The sequence below is a fragment of the Oncorhynchus mykiss genome, chromosome 3 (assembly GCF_013265735.2).
Source record: "Oncorhynchus mykiss isolate Arlee chromosome 3, USDA_OmykA_1.1, whole genome shotgun sequence".
Lineage (NCBI taxonomy): Eukaryota > Metazoa > Chordata > Actinopteri > Salmoniformes > Salmonidae > Oncorhynchus > Oncorhynchus mykiss.
The window spans coordinates 9,677,834-9,692,252 of record NC_048567.1 but is presented as its reverse complement, the minus strand read 5'-3'; the positions used below and the strand labels follow the sequence as shown (position 1 = coordinate 9,692,252).

The 14,419-nt window shown below is 47.5% G+C and overlaps 2 protein-coding genes across 6 annotated transcripts; one reads left to right on the top strand and one right to left on the bottom strand.

Annotated features, from left to right (window-relative positions):
- Window positions 1-245: 245 nt before the first annotated feature.
- LOC110536529 (Fc receptor-like A) lies at window positions 246-3,189 on the bottom strand. Of its 3 annotated transcripts, none has more exons than XM_021622311.2 (8): window positions 2,990-3,189; window positions 2,160-2,192; window positions 1,836-1,968; window positions 1,440-1,609; window positions 896-1,234; window positions 642-734; window positions 467-547; window positions 246-331 (listed from the first exon to the last, which is right to left on the bottom strand). In XM_021622311.2, the coding sequence occupies exons 3-7, from the start codon at window positions 1,955-1,957 to the stop codon at window positions 516-518; spliced, it is 756 nt and encodes a 251-aa protein (XP_021477986.1). In that variant the 5' UTR covers window positions 1,958-1,968; window positions 2,160-2,192; window positions 2,990-3,189; the 3' UTR covers window positions 246-331; window positions 467-515. The 3 variants fall into 3 exon arrangements, with proteins under 3 accessions (XP_021477986.1, XP_036824146.1, XP_036824144.1); XM_036968251.1 differs by having other exon boundaries at window positions 2,864-2,991; XM_036968249.1 differs by lacking the exon at window positions 2,990-3,189 and adding an exon at window positions 2,377-2,853.
- LOC110534283 (KH homology domain-containing protein 4) lies at window positions 3,172-12,495 on the top strand. 3 transcript variants are annotated; one of them, XM_036968246.1, is made up of 14 exons: window positions 3,172-3,320; window positions 4,960-5,152; window positions 5,361-5,489; window positions 5,701-5,780; window positions 5,937-5,989; window positions 6,103-6,269; window positions 7,959-8,170; window positions 8,354-8,414; window positions 8,574-8,631; window positions 8,716-8,930; window positions 9,119-9,262; window positions 10,175-10,290; window positions 10,475-10,508; window positions 11,492-12,495. In XM_036968246.1, the coding sequence occupies exons 1-14, from the start codon at window positions 3,292-3,294 to the stop codon at window positions 11,807-11,809; spliced, it is 1,809 nt and encodes a 602-aa protein (XP_036824141.1). In that variant the 5' UTR covers window positions 3,172-3,291; the 3' UTR covers window positions 11,810-12,495. The 3 variants fall into 3 exon arrangements, with proteins under 3 accessions (XP_036824141.1, XP_036824130.1, XP_036824133.1); XM_036968235.1 differs by having other exon boundaries at window positions 10,475-10,566; window positions 11,556-12,495; XM_036968238.1 differs by having other exon boundaries at window positions 10,478-10,566; window positions 11,556-11,997.
- Window positions 12,496-14,419: the final 1,924 nt, after the last annotated feature.

Genomic DNA, 14,419 nt, shown 5'->3' with positions numbered 1-14,419 from the left:
TCTAACAATTCACCAATAAATGGAACATAAGGGCAAACATATTATAGCTTGCCTTACACTGTTGAGATTCACTCACACTCACTTTTAATCAACTGGTGGTGGGCAGTTATTTCTTTACAAAATATGGAACCTGTTATGAGAAAAGAGTTGGCTCTATTTGACAATACAGGCATGTTGCAGTGTTGAATCAATGTATTATTTGGGTGTGGTGAAAATAAAACAAAAACATTCTTTGGTCAAAATTCTCCAAATAATTTATGTTTATTATTCTACACTCCAATTTTGTAATAAACGATATAAAGTTTCTCAAGTCAGCTGGGTCCAGATACATCTGCAAGATTACAATAAAAACATCTGTTTTAATCTTTTGAGTAAAAAACATGCAACAGGGTGATCAAATTAAGATCCTACACCTGTGCACTAATACAGCCATGTGAACTACATGAGTTCTCACAGCATGTCTCACCTGTCCTCCATTTTGGTCCCTGTATTGTACTGCACTCATTGCACTGCAATTATCCTTGTCCTCTGCCTCTGAGCTGCCATACTGCATGGTCACACAAAGAGAAGAGATAGGTGTTGAACTAACTCAGTCCCAGAGACTCAAGAGTCAGACTAAGATCCACTATGCTGCCACTTACATCTCATCGCGTATAGTCTCACAAAAAATGCCAATGGAGCCACGGAGAGGATCAGGAAGGTGCCAAAGCAGGTGACCAGTATCAGAGACAGGTCTGGATGAAGGCAGCATGAGAGAGATCAGGATACAAAGTGAACGGTAAAGAGTGGCAGTTTTGGCACCACAATAATGAATATGATTTCAGACCAGCAATGAGGAATGAAAACCTATAGCAATTGGCAAACTAAACGTTCAGGTGATATAGTAAGAACTCACTGTCTAGTGTGATGCTGATCTCCTGACTGCTCCTCCTGGCCCGGCCTGCTCTGGCCACACAGCTGTAGGTCCCCATGTGACACCTAGAAGCCCTCGCTACGCTGTACATCCCACTGACAGAGTCCCTGGCCACTGGCCAGCCGTCCCGCAGGAAGGAGAATGTTACAACCACTGTGGTCCAGTTACGGTCAGGATCAGGGTGACTATGTAGACTGTGGTTACCATGATGTTGGCTCAGCTTGCAGTTGCTAAACTGGGCCTCACAGGTGAGGTTGAAAGCCCCGCCCTCTTTGACCACGGTCGAAGGAAATGCTGACAAAGTCACTGATGTGAAGAGCTCTGGAGAGGATATTGATTACACAGATTGATTAGAGGAGGAAGTTGAGAAAAATATAGATTACAAAGAAGTAGAGAAGAGAAATATATTCCAATTGTCACTGACAAGAGCTAGAGTAATGAGTGGGGCTTGTCAAGTAATCTATGAAAAAGAGCATGACACCACATGCAAGACACCCATTACTCATGTGCTAGTCTCCTCACTCACCAATGACATTAACAGAGACTGCCTGGCTGTATTGGGTGTAGAAGACTGGCTGTCCTCTCCCTGCTCTGCACCAGTACTGGCCTGTGTGTGTGACAGAGGCACGCCACAGTTGGTAGACTGCCCCACCTCCACCACTGCCCCACATCTGCTCCACAGGGACAGTGTCCTGCCTAATATAGTGTTATGAGCATTAGTTTGTTCCACTTGTTAGTACATTCCAGTTCCTGTACACAGTTATCCAGTGCCATGTATTACGATCATCACTCAGCGAGTGATGGATACAACAAGTAGCCTAACACCCACATTCTATTAGATTGCACTGAAATCTATCACACCTCCCGACCTCCAATATACACCATCAGAGAAGCAACATAAAGAGGGAGCCGGAGGTCACACCTGTCTTTGTGCCAGTAGAACTGCCAGCCCAGCCCAGAGTGGCCAGGTAACCGACATGCCAAGGTGACTGTGTCCTCAGTGTACACCTGTCGTCCTGAAGGCTCCACGGTCAGAGTCGGCATCAGTAGAACCTCTGTGAACACATGCAGTAGTGTAGAATTTCAACACATTCTGGGCTGTTTTGGCAAAGCATCCAAAGTGTTGATTTCAAGATATTGCCCAGTCTGCCACACCTAAAGTCTACATTAAGTAACTTGATCTGTAAACTTGAATATAAGTAATGGTCTAAAAATGAAGAGTGTGTGGTATTAAAATGATACTCACCTGATGATGGATAGACCACCAGTGTACTCAACACTAGAACAGAATAGACAAGACATTATGCATAATAAGGCATAGGACCTGATAACCCAAACTCAGACATAAGCATTAAAATTAGGCTAAGTCTATGTGGCACTGGGTATTTAATTTTAGACTGCAGATCCGTGATCTAATTGCCAAGGTAATTAAAAAGGTTAAACTTGGCTGATAGCCTACTTACAAAGTACAGGAAGGAGAGACATTCCTGAGCTTATTCAGTGAATCATGGTAAATAGATCAATCATGGTTAGCAACGGTAGCTAGGCAAACATGGTTTTAAGAAACAACATGTAGTTGGAGGGGAAATCAGTTTACTGAAAAATGTCAATAAACAGTTGGGCTAATTAAACGGTCCACAAAGGACCACACATATTGAAAAAAAGTTGACAACAATACATTTTACACATGCAATAAACTGCAATGGGGCCAATGTTATTGTTTTTAAACACAGAGACAACACCACGTGCTGACAACAACCATACTTTACCTGGCCTAACAACCATAGTTTGTTTACCTGGCTAACAACCATAGTTTACCTGGCTAACAACCATAGTTTACCTGGCTAACAACCATAGTTTACCTGGCTAACAACCATAGTTTACCTGGCTAACAACCATAGTTTACCTGGCTAACAACCATAGTTTACCTGGCTAACAACCATAGTTTACCTGGCTCTGGCAATCATCACCTCAGCATCCTGCTTGTAAAGATGTCTGTAGACGTAGACCAAGCTGTGGGGTTTCATTTGGGAAACCTGAACCGAGATGAATCTGGTTCATATCCGCAACACTCACCTGGGGTGGCAGGAAAACGATGATAGCAGGCAGCCACAGGACTGCATCATCCGGTGAGACGCTGCGTCCCGCTCACTACGTCCCCTAGCGTCGCACATGATTATTTTCTTCAATCTGTGTGAGGGAAGCAAAATTCAACACAGCACCGGTCCTTTCCCCAAAAAACAGGAAGTGGGAACGATATCGCATAGAGTGAAAGCTCTTGAAGTACTCCACTGTCTGGACAATATTGAAAGTCAGGCGGAGTCCGTATTAACGTTAGTGTTTTTACGCAAAGAGAAATTCAACCAAATAGAAGATTAATGTCATTTAGTGGAACGCAAAACGGCGGGTGAGTTGAAAGAACGTTGCGTTATCACGGTGCATTTGACCACAGACTTGCCCAACACTGACTGAGCAGCACAAAGCTAGCTAGTTAATTTGTAATGGCGGAGTGCTTGTAGCTAACTACGTGGGGTATGCTTAGTAGCCAACGTTGTAGCTAGCTAGCTGTCGCTGCCCAGTTTAGAAATTTGTTGGTTATATAGCTAACTAAGAGCGCCGTTGGGTGTTACGTCTATTTTTTTTTAAAATCGATGTGAGTTGGTTACCTAGCTATCGATTAGTTAGCTCGATAACTGTTGTTTTGGTAAGTTACATTAGCTAACTACGTATGGTTGCTAGTTAACTAACGTTAAGCACAGCGACTTGGAACAAAACTGTTGGATAACTAGCTAGCTAACGTTATCAAGTCAACAACATTAATTCAATCCACAAAGTTAACATTAATTGTAACGTTAGATGGCAATGACTAAACTAACTTGTTAGCCTACGACCTCTGAACCCTGTAATTGATGTGGTCATTTAAGGGGCAACCTGCAGTTGCTACATCCTTTTATTATTTTTTACTTCATGATTTCCTGATTGTAATAATTTAGTTCACCTAATTTCAGTTTGATAAAACAAGCAGGTACAGTGTAGAGAATCATTGTACCATCTAATCCCCTGTGAAATATATTTTACATAACCAAAAATATTGTATTTTCAGCTGTTTGAAGCTGGTGTACAAATCCAAAAGTGAAAGACGCAAAAACAAAACTTAATAACGGGAAGCATAGAAAATCTACTGCTTCTTAGATTTGACAAATCTATAACTAGCATGCATTTAAAAAAAAAAATGTTTTCCCCTGTTTTCTCCCCAATTTCATATTATTACGTTTTACGATCTTGTCTCATCGCAACGGACTCGGGAGAGGCGAAGGTCAACTCATGCGTCCTCCGAAACATGACCCGCCAAACTGCGCTTCTTAACACCTGCTCGCTTAACCTGGAAGCCAGCCACACCAATGTGTTGGTGGAAACACTGTTCAACTGACAACGGAAGTCAGCCTGCAGGTGCCTGGCCCGCCACAAGGAGTCACTAGAGCACGATGAGCCATGTAAAGCCCCCGCGGCCAAACCCTCCTCTAACCCGGACGACGCTGGACCATTTTTGCGCCGCCCTGTTGGACTCCAGGTCATTAGACCGCTGCGCCACTCAGGAGGCATATAACTAACATGTGAAATTGGTTGGTCACCCAAAAAGTTTAGCTCAACTGACATACAACATCAGAACCCAAAATATACCCTTTTTTTTACCACATGGGAGTAAGAGTAAAACCAAAAGTATATGTAAACAAACACTGTTTTTTGCCACAAATGGTTAATTTTTTTTATATATATATATAATTTTTATATCATAGATGGTCAGTTTTTGCATCCATAGCTCTGTCAGAGTTGTTAGGCCTTTGTTTCTCCAGCACCGATCCCTCCAGCTTTTTACAGAAACGGTTGAGGAGAGGCCTTGTGATTGCTGCTTTTGCACTGCCCTCCATTCTCCCTCTGCTTCTCCCATCCCTTCCACTTACCATTGCCCTCTTTTTCTCCCTCCGTCTTTCACTACCCCTCCCCCTGTCTCTGTTCCACTTCCCGCTCCCCTCTTTGTTCCTCAGGCGCCGTAGTAAATGGGACCAGCCGGGCCCAGGTCCTGGTTCAGACCAGATGGGGGAGGCGGAGGCAGCTCCTACAGGTGCTCTGGACGCTGCAGCTGCTGTGGCAGCTAAGATCAACGCCATGCTGGTAGCCAAGGGCAAGCTCAAGCCCTCCCAGATAGGACCCTCTGGACCATCTGGACCCCCAGACAAGGTAATGGTCAGGAAACCTCTTACACTGAAAACATTAGAAACGCTTTCAGTCTCTCACCTGTAATCTGTCTTCTCTCTGTCTTCGTTGTCTGTCCCTCTCTTGCCTCCAAATTCTATAATCCCCTCACTCTTAATCTCTCTCTTTTTTTAGAGATATTGTTGTAAATGTTAGCATGCGACACATAAAAATGAATCTTTGTCATCACCAGGTTGTGGGTGCAGGGAAGCCCCAGCCTCCTATGAAAGCGAAGGATGACCTGGTGGTTGCGGAGGTGGAGATCAACGACGTTCCTCTCCCCTGCCGGAACCTGCTGACCCGCGGACAGACACAGGACGAGGTCAGAGTCCATGACATCATTGTGATCTTTAGACCCATTGATTGACAATCTGGTCAACAGTCAAACTTACTGCTATGTTTACCCAGCTCTTTCTCTGTGTGACACGCACATGTACAGACTGGATCAGTGTCATGTAAACCAGTATGGGACTGAAAGTGTCTCACTTGAGGATAGTAAATGACCAGCTTCTTCTTCATCCTATTATGTGAAGATCAGCAAAGTGAGCGGTGCTGCTGTGTCCACCAGGGGGCGATACATGGCAGCAGTGGAGAAGTACAAGGCTCCACAAGGGTGAGTCCTGCTTCACACCTTTATTACCACATTGCTCTACCAAGGATGTTACTGGTATTTACTTTTCTTTATACAGACAAGTGGATCTGTTGTCTGATTGCATCATACAACCAAGTCTTAGGCTACTGCTTAGACTGCTTCTCTCTCTGTCGTCAGGGACCGACCCCTCTATCTTCACGTCCAGGGCCAGACCAGGGAGCTTGTTGACAGTCAGTACATCTCTATTTACCTCACCTAATTTGATTAAGATTATCACCATTTATGATCACCATGGTCCTTCTTTCCTGACTTTCTATGTTGTGACGATCCAATCTCTCTCCAGGAGCTGTGAACCGCATCAAGGAGATCATCACTAACGGAGTGGTGAAGGCGGCCACCTCCTCCTACAGCGGAACCGGAGCCACAGTACCAGTCTACCAGCAACACAAACCCCAGCCCCCCTCACTGCCCCCCATCAACCACCATCACAGACCACACTTTCAGTCTGGGGTAAGCAGTGTTTTCCACAAGTGCATAGAGTAGCCAGCCAAATAGAAAAAGTAGCCAGCCAGGGCAGTTTTAATTTACTGAAAATGAATGAATTAGTTGTTTGGGGTATGGCCTAGGCTTATATCAGGACTATTTTCTAAGTAAGGGAGCGTTTAACATGTCTTCTCTTGAGATTAAAGTCTTATTTACAGTGACTTTAGTCCCGACATCTTAGGAAAGGAAACCTAGGGAATCCTTTGGTTTATGTCACCATGGACATGCAGTATAACCACGCTGTATGATTTATGAATGGCAAAGGGATATAGGAGATTTTTTGTATTTTTTCTTTAGTCAGTTTGACACTTTTTATAAACTAGTCAACGCTTGCTGTTCAGTTGTCAATCAAAGCACAGTAAATAGTCTACTATGCACCACGACTCCATGTGGCTGGCTATGTGAAACACGCAAAGGAAAATACTGTGTCCTCTACGTGGGGCGTTACCTCGCCCATCCGCTACGTGGGGCGTTACCTTGTCCATCCGCTACGTGGGGCGTTACCTTGTCCATCCGCTACGTGGGGCGTTACCTCGTCCATCCGCTACGTGGGGCGTTACCTCGTCCATCCGCTACGTGGGGCGTTACCTCGTCCATCCGCTACGTGGGGCGTTACCTTGTCCATCCGCTACGTGGGGCGTTACCTTGTCCATCCGCTACGTGGGGCGTTACCTCGCCCATCCGCTACGTGGGGCGTTACCTCGTCCATCCGCTACGTGGGGCGTTACCTCGTCCATCCGCTACGTGGGGCGTTACCTCGCCCATCCGCTACGTGGGGCGTTACCTTGTCCATCTGCTACGTGGGGCGTTACCTCGCCCATCCGCTACGTGGGGCGTTACCTCGTCCATCCGCTACGTGGGGCGTTACCTTGTCCATCCGCTACGTGGGGCGTTACCTCGCCCATCCGCTACGTGGGGCGTTACCTTGTCCATCCGCTACGTGGGGCATTACCTCGCCCATCCGCTACGTGGGGCGTTACCTTGTCCATCCGCTACGTGGGGCGTTACCTCGCCCATCCGCTACGTGGGGCGTTACCTCGTCCATCCGCTACGTGGGGCGTTACCTCGCCCATCCGCTACGTGGGGCGTTACCTTGTCCATCCGCTACGTGGGGCGTTACCTCGCCCATCCGCTACGTGGGGCGTTACCTCGCCCATCCGCTACGTGGGGCGTTACCTCGCCCATCCGCTACGTGGGGCGTTACCTCGTACGTACGCGACGCGGGGTATGCAAATTCCCTATTTTCATGCTCTCTCCTTCCTCTGTGTAAAGAAATTAGACTGCAACCAACCACAGTGCACACAAATGGTACTGGGAGGCGGGACAGACAGCACATTGCGTTTCCCTGTCATCGCTTGCTTTGTGACTGATGGGCACCTATCCTATCAATAGATCACTAGAAGATGCATATCGTTCACTCTATCCACACGGCAGACTAGGGATTGAAAGGTTTAAATGGAAAGTAGCCTAGTTAATATAAAGTGGAAAAAGTAGGTGGCTGAAAATGAGTCTGTAACCGGCTGATTTAGCTGATGGCTGACACTAATAAGAAAACAGAGTTTGTGTGTGTGATTGACACACACTGAGCGACAATGTTATTTTATGAGTGTCAATGTCATTGATGAATCTTTAAGACTCACATCCATATCCTTTCAGATGCACTATGTGCAGGAAAAGTTGTTTGTGGGTCTGGAGCATGCCATCCAGGGCTTCTCAGTGAAGGAGAGGGTGGAAGGGCCAGGCAGCTCCTACCTGCAGCACATCCAGGGTGAGACTGGGGCCAAGGTCTTCCTCAGGGGGAAGGGATCAGGCTGTCTGGAGCCCGCCTCTGGGCGAGAGGCCTTCGAACCGATGTACATCTACATCAGGTAAGTCTCATGGACTAGACTCGTGTTCATCTGTGTCAACTCAGAGAGGGCCTTGAACAAATGTACATCTACATCAGGTAAATGGCAGTATTAATGGGGGAGTAAAGTCCATGTTGATTTGTATTAGCTCAGAGACACAGAGCTTAGACACCAGGCACACATGAACTCCTCTCTCTTCCCCAGTCATCCCAAACCAGAGGGCCTTGCTGCAGCTAAGACCCTGTGTGACAACCTGCTGCAGACGGTGAGTGTCTAATGGTTTACTGACTGGCACTCTGCTCTCTGTACACTGCTCTACTTTCACTTAAACCCTGTTTCAAGCTGTCCCATGTGAAGTGTGTTGTATTATGTAGCTGGGCTCTGTTTGCCATGTGGATCTGTGACTGTTCTCTCTTCCCTCCAGGTCCATGCAGAGTATTCTGTCTTCCTCAACCAGATGAGTGTCATGATGCCTACTCCCGGTACAGACTCTGGCTGTCTTTCTCTTTTACAGCCTCTACAATGTGTCAACATACTGACGTGTTCCTCTTCCTCTCCTCCTCCAGGCTTTATGCAGCCCCCCATGGCCAACGGGATGCCCCCCCAGCCCCCTTACTACCCCCCATCGGGGTACCAGCCCAGCTACCCCCTCCCTGTACCTCCCCCTCAGCCCATTCCTCCCCCCTACACTGTCCCCCCTCCCATTCCCCCTGGGCTGCCTGCTGGTCTCCCCCCTCCCAACCGGTACGCCCTCCCCCCTGCACCTGTCACTTTACCACAGGTAAGACTGGTCAATCAGATTTAGACTTGGACCTATAACTTGGACCTATACAGTAGACTTGGACCTATACAGTACATTAAGACTATTACATCTGAGTTATGAAACTAGTTGAAAAACATTTTCTTGATAGGCTGTATATATGATGTATTCAACATGCATTACATCCAAGTTGTTTTTTTTGTCCCCAGACTCTCCCACCTTCTCCTTTCCCACCCGCTGCTCCGGTTCCGCCCAAAGCTCCGCCTCCTGTAGTCTTAGCCAATCCGCCGCAGAAAAGACGCTTCACGGAGGAGGTGCCAGACGAGAGTGACAGCGGTCTGCTGGGATACCAGGTGATTTCCCATTATTTTATTCTTCCACCTTATGTGCTGCCTTCGTCCAGTCTGTCTCTTCTGCTTCTGTTGTCTTCCTGTCTTTTCTTATCTTCTGTCCATGTATCTGATTTCTGTTCCTCTTTCTGTTCTCAAGACTCAATTCATTATGATTCTCACTGTCTCTTGTCTGTAATTCTGTGAGTCCCTGTCTGCATTCTATAGAAAAGGTTTGCTTGTTGAATGGGTCTAAGTGTCTGTTCAGTGTCAACTTGTTTTTTCCCTAGTAGATCTTATGGCGTTCATTGAAAAGCATTGTAACCATAGCTGTTATTATCTGAGTCCATGTAGTATTGGATTTATAGAACTGGAGATTCTGGAAAGGTATTGTTGGATAATCATCAAATGTATTTCAATATATTGAAATTAGTGCAGGTACGATATCAGTATCATGGCAAGGAAACAAACATGAAACGGATGAACTTCTTTAGGAAAACGGCCCTAATGTTGGAAACAACCATCGTTATGTTGTCCCCCAGAGTCATTAGGTTTATTTTCCAGGCTATAGCACATCATGTTTTATATACAGCAGTTTGGTCTGCTTCCTGTTTTAATTTTTGCCCTGGAAAATATATCGCAATACTAGTTTCTTCACAGGCCTAATTTAAATGTGTCCTCTTGATGTTACTTTAATACAGTCCATTCCTATTTTTGGATTATGTGCAATCAGAGCATGCATAAAGTTAAAATCCTAGTTTTATTGTCAGCTGCTTAAATAAGGTGTAGTGAAAAGGAAAACGTTATGGAATAATAACTCTGCAGTTCAGTTCCATTCAATAGTTTAGATAACTACATGCTTGTAGGCCTACTATTAATAATAGTGATTTAGGGGAGGATGTGTGCTAATGCGCCTGTGTGTTTTTCTGCTCATAGCATGGACCCATTCATATGACTAATTTAGGTGCAGGCTTCCCTGTGGGCAGCCCCGGCCCAGAGGCTTCAGGACCCCCGCCACCGAGTTCCTCCGGGCCGCCGAGGGAGAGGGACAGGTACGAGATGGGGGGGCGACGAGTCACTCTCCTTTATAGCAGTGTCCTTCATCCCAGATGCTGGACACACCGTGTGTGCAGGCTTGTGTTTGCTTGTGATTGATGTTCTGCAACACTGACTCCTTCCCTCTCTCTCCTTCCCTCCTCCCTCCCTCCCTCCCTCCCTCCCTCTCTTTCTCTCCAGCAGTAGGCAGCTGATGCCTCCACCACCCATTCCGATGAACGGAGGCATGACACCCAAGATGGAGGAGAGGAGGCTGCTGCAAGGCCCCCTGGGTAAGGGCCCCACCCCATGTAACCCCCCTGACCCCTCCCCATCCATGGCCTCAGCCATAAAGCACGCTGCCCACCCCCCCGGACTCTTGGCTGTCAGTAGTCAGAGTCAAATAGCATTTTGCATGCAGACATGCTGTTCTCACACGTGACAGAACAGGTTCTAGCAGATTACATCAGACAGGCATAGTGTTCCTCGATAAGTTCTGCTTTGAAAGCCAGTCAGTTCAGAATCAAGAACTGGGCAAAGCTTCGATCCCCCACTGCCTCAGGTAACTCTGTCGTTGATCCTAAGTCAACCCCTAGCCCTAGGCACTGTGTAGGCCTGAGGAGGATTTTATAGGTGTAAGCGATATGTAGACAATTACAATTGGCCTGTAGAAGAGTACGGCTGAACTATTACCATACTGCTTACACCTGGCATCTCATCTTGTGACATCTAGGAGGTGTTTAGGGATGGATTTCAGATTGGGAGTCCCCCTCTGTCTAGCTGGTGCTGTCCCCTCGCTGCCCGTCCCTTTCTGATGACGTCATCAGACAGGAGTGTCTGTGCCCGTGTTTGACTCCCTCACTAACAAGACTCTCTCTTTTTTTGTGTTCTTTCTGTGTTTTTCTTCTCTTCCATGTCTCTCTGGGTGGGATGCCGGATGGGGGTGGGGCTCTTCTCCTGTGGCGCTGTTCTGCATTGTGATTGGACGGCCCTAACGCTGCCGCTCCCCACCGACCAATGACTGCCGCTGCTGACCCATGCCCCTCCTCCTCTACCTAACTCACCCCTCCTGCCAAACACAATGCAATCTATTAACTTTCTCTCCCTATCTGTTGGTAAAACAATTGACTTCCAACTGTTGTTTTTGAAACCATTGTGCTGGTCTTTGGTTGTGTTCTTTCTCTTTGTGTGTATGTCTTCTCTCTCTCTCTCGACCACCCCTCTCCTTTCTCCCTCATTCCTCCCTCTTTCTCCCACTGTTTTTCCCTCTCATCTCTCTCAGATCCCTCAGTGAAGAGGATGAAGACGGGGCTCGTGGCGTACGCTGGTGACTCCTCGGACGAAGAGGAGGACCACTCCACCCCCAAAACCTTGGGGGCAGGTAACCATGGTAACGTCGCTGGGGCAACCCACTCCACCCCCACGTCATCCTCGGGCTGGACTCTGGGGTACCGCTGCCCCCCTCCGCCTCCCCAACGTGCCAAAACACAGCAGGCACAGTCACAGCAGCCCATGCCCTTCTGGATGGCCCCATAACACAGGAGTATTAAACCTCATACCCTCCCCTGACACCTTGGGCCTTTTGGAGGGTGCCAAAAACCCCAAACTGAGCCCCAGTCCCCCCTCTTCCCCTTTCCCCTGAACCATCACTCCTACCTGCTCCTCCACTTGATATAATTTATTTTGTGATGACTTAGATTTCGTTAAAACAGTTTTGCCATGTGCTCAGCAGTAAAGCAGTGTGTGTGTGTGTGTGTGTGTGTAAAATGGACTAAACAGACCGGCTGGCTGATACAAAGAGAACAGACTGAACCAGCCAACCAGGCACAACAGACTGGATATATGGTGACAAGCAGCAAGATGCCCCAGACTTCCACACAGATTCAAGTGTACTCTGAACTCTGTATAGGAGAGACAGCTGAGGAACAGACACAAATGGAGGGTAATAGTGCCCTGTTTTTGGTTGATTTGGACGTGTCCACTCCTGGTTTTACTAGTGTAGAAAAGCACTGAGATAGAAGAGATTTCAATGCATTCTAAATGATTTCTTTGTCAAAAAATATATTTCCCCCATCTCCATTTTCTTTCTTGGTCCAAATCTTAATCAAATCTCTCTCTTCCTTGAGTACAGATCATATAAATATGCTTGTTGGACTTTTATAAAATGCAATTGACTCAACTGTTCTAATGCTTTTGTGGAATAAATTAGCATTATCTCTGTGTATGAGAGTTTTATTTCAAGACTAGTTTGACAGATCATGCAATAGAGAGAAAATGGGTGGTTTTACTGACTAGCAGGTGTGAATCTCCCATGGTCTTTAACAACCCACAATCTGAATCAACTGCCAAGAAATCATATTTACTTGTTCTATCACACATTCCTTGGCTATGTTCTCAAAATATTACACGAGGACACCTGTTAAATTTCCATGTATTGGTTCAACAACACCAGTGTGTATAAAGAAGGGGACTGAGCCCAGTAGACTACATTAGATCTGAAGAGACGTTGTTTCAGAATGAGGGGTGTTGTAGCTCTGCTGGTGTTGCTGCACTGCCTGTCTGGGACATGGGCTCATGGAGAGGGTAGAGGGGACAGAGAGAAGGATATCACTGAACAGGGTCACAGTGAAGGATGAAAGACTGATGCTGAACAGTTGACCACCTAGCCTGACATTGCACTGAACTGAAGGTGCTGAGAGACATGGTGGTGGAACAGAGTGTAGCTGAGGAACATGGTGGTGGAACAGAGAGTGGAGCTGAGGAACATGGTGGTGGAACAGAGAGTGGAGCTGAGGAACATGGTGGTGGAACAGAGTGGAGCTGAGGAACATGGTGGTGGACCAGAGAGTGGAGCTGAGGAACATGGTGGTGGAACTGAGTGGAGCTGAGGAACATGGTGGTGGACCAGAGAGTGGAGCTGAGGAACATGGTGGTGGACCAGAGAGTGGAGCAGAGGAACATGGTGGTGGACCAGAGAGTGGAGCAGAGGAACATGGTGGTGGACCAGAGAGTGGAGCAGAGGAACATGGTGGTGGACCAGAGAGTGGAGCAGAGGAACATGGTGGTGGACCAGAGAGTGGAGCAGAGGAACATGGTGGTGGACCAGAGAGTGGAGCAGAGGAACATGGTGGTGGACCAGAGAGTGGAGCAGAGGAACATGGTGGTGGACCAGAGAGTGGAGCAGAGGAACATGGTGGTGGACCAGAGAGTGGAGCAGAGGAACATGGTGGTGGACCAGAGAGTGGAGCAGAGGAACATGGTGGTGGACCAGAGAGTGGAGCAGAGGAACATGGTGGTGGACCAGAGAGTGGAGCAGAGGAACATGGTGGTGGAACAGAGAGTGGAGTTGAGGAACATGGTGGTGTAACAGAGTGGAGCTGAGGAACATGGTGGTGGAACAGAGAGTGGAGCTGAGGAACATGATGGTGGAACAGAGAGTGGAGCTGAGGAACATGGTGGTGGAACAGAGAGTGGAGCTGAGGAACATGGTGGTGAACCAGAGAGTGGAGCTGAGGAACATGGTGGTGGACCAGAGAGTGGAGCAGAGGAACATGGTGGTGGACCAGAGAGTGGAGCAGAGGAACATGGTGGTGGAACAGAGAGTGGAGTTGAGGAACATGGTGGTGTAACAGAGTGGAGCTGAGGAACATGGTGGTGGAACAGAGAGTGGAGCTGAGGAACATGATGGTGGAACAGAGAGTGGAGCTGAGGAACATGGTGGTGGAACAGAGAGTGGAGCTGAGGAACATGGTGGTGAACCAGAGAGTGGAGCTGAGGAACATGGTGGTGAAACAGAGAGTGGAGCTGAGGGACATGGTGGTGGATCAGAGAGTGGAGCTGAGGAACATGGTGGTGGAGCTGAGGAACATGATGGTGGAACAGAGAGTGGAGCTGAGGAACATGGTGGTGGAACAGAGAGTGGAGCTGAGGAACATGGTGGTGAACCAAAGAGTGGAGCTGAGGAACATGGTGGTGAACCAAAGAGTGGAGCTGAGGAACATGGTGGTGGACCAAAGAGTGGAGCTGAGGAACATGGTGGTGGAACAGAGAGTGGAGCTGAGTAACATGGTGGTGGAGCTGAGGAACATGGTGGTAGACCAGAGAGTGGAGCTGAGGAACATGGTGGTGGAACAGAGTGGAGTTGAG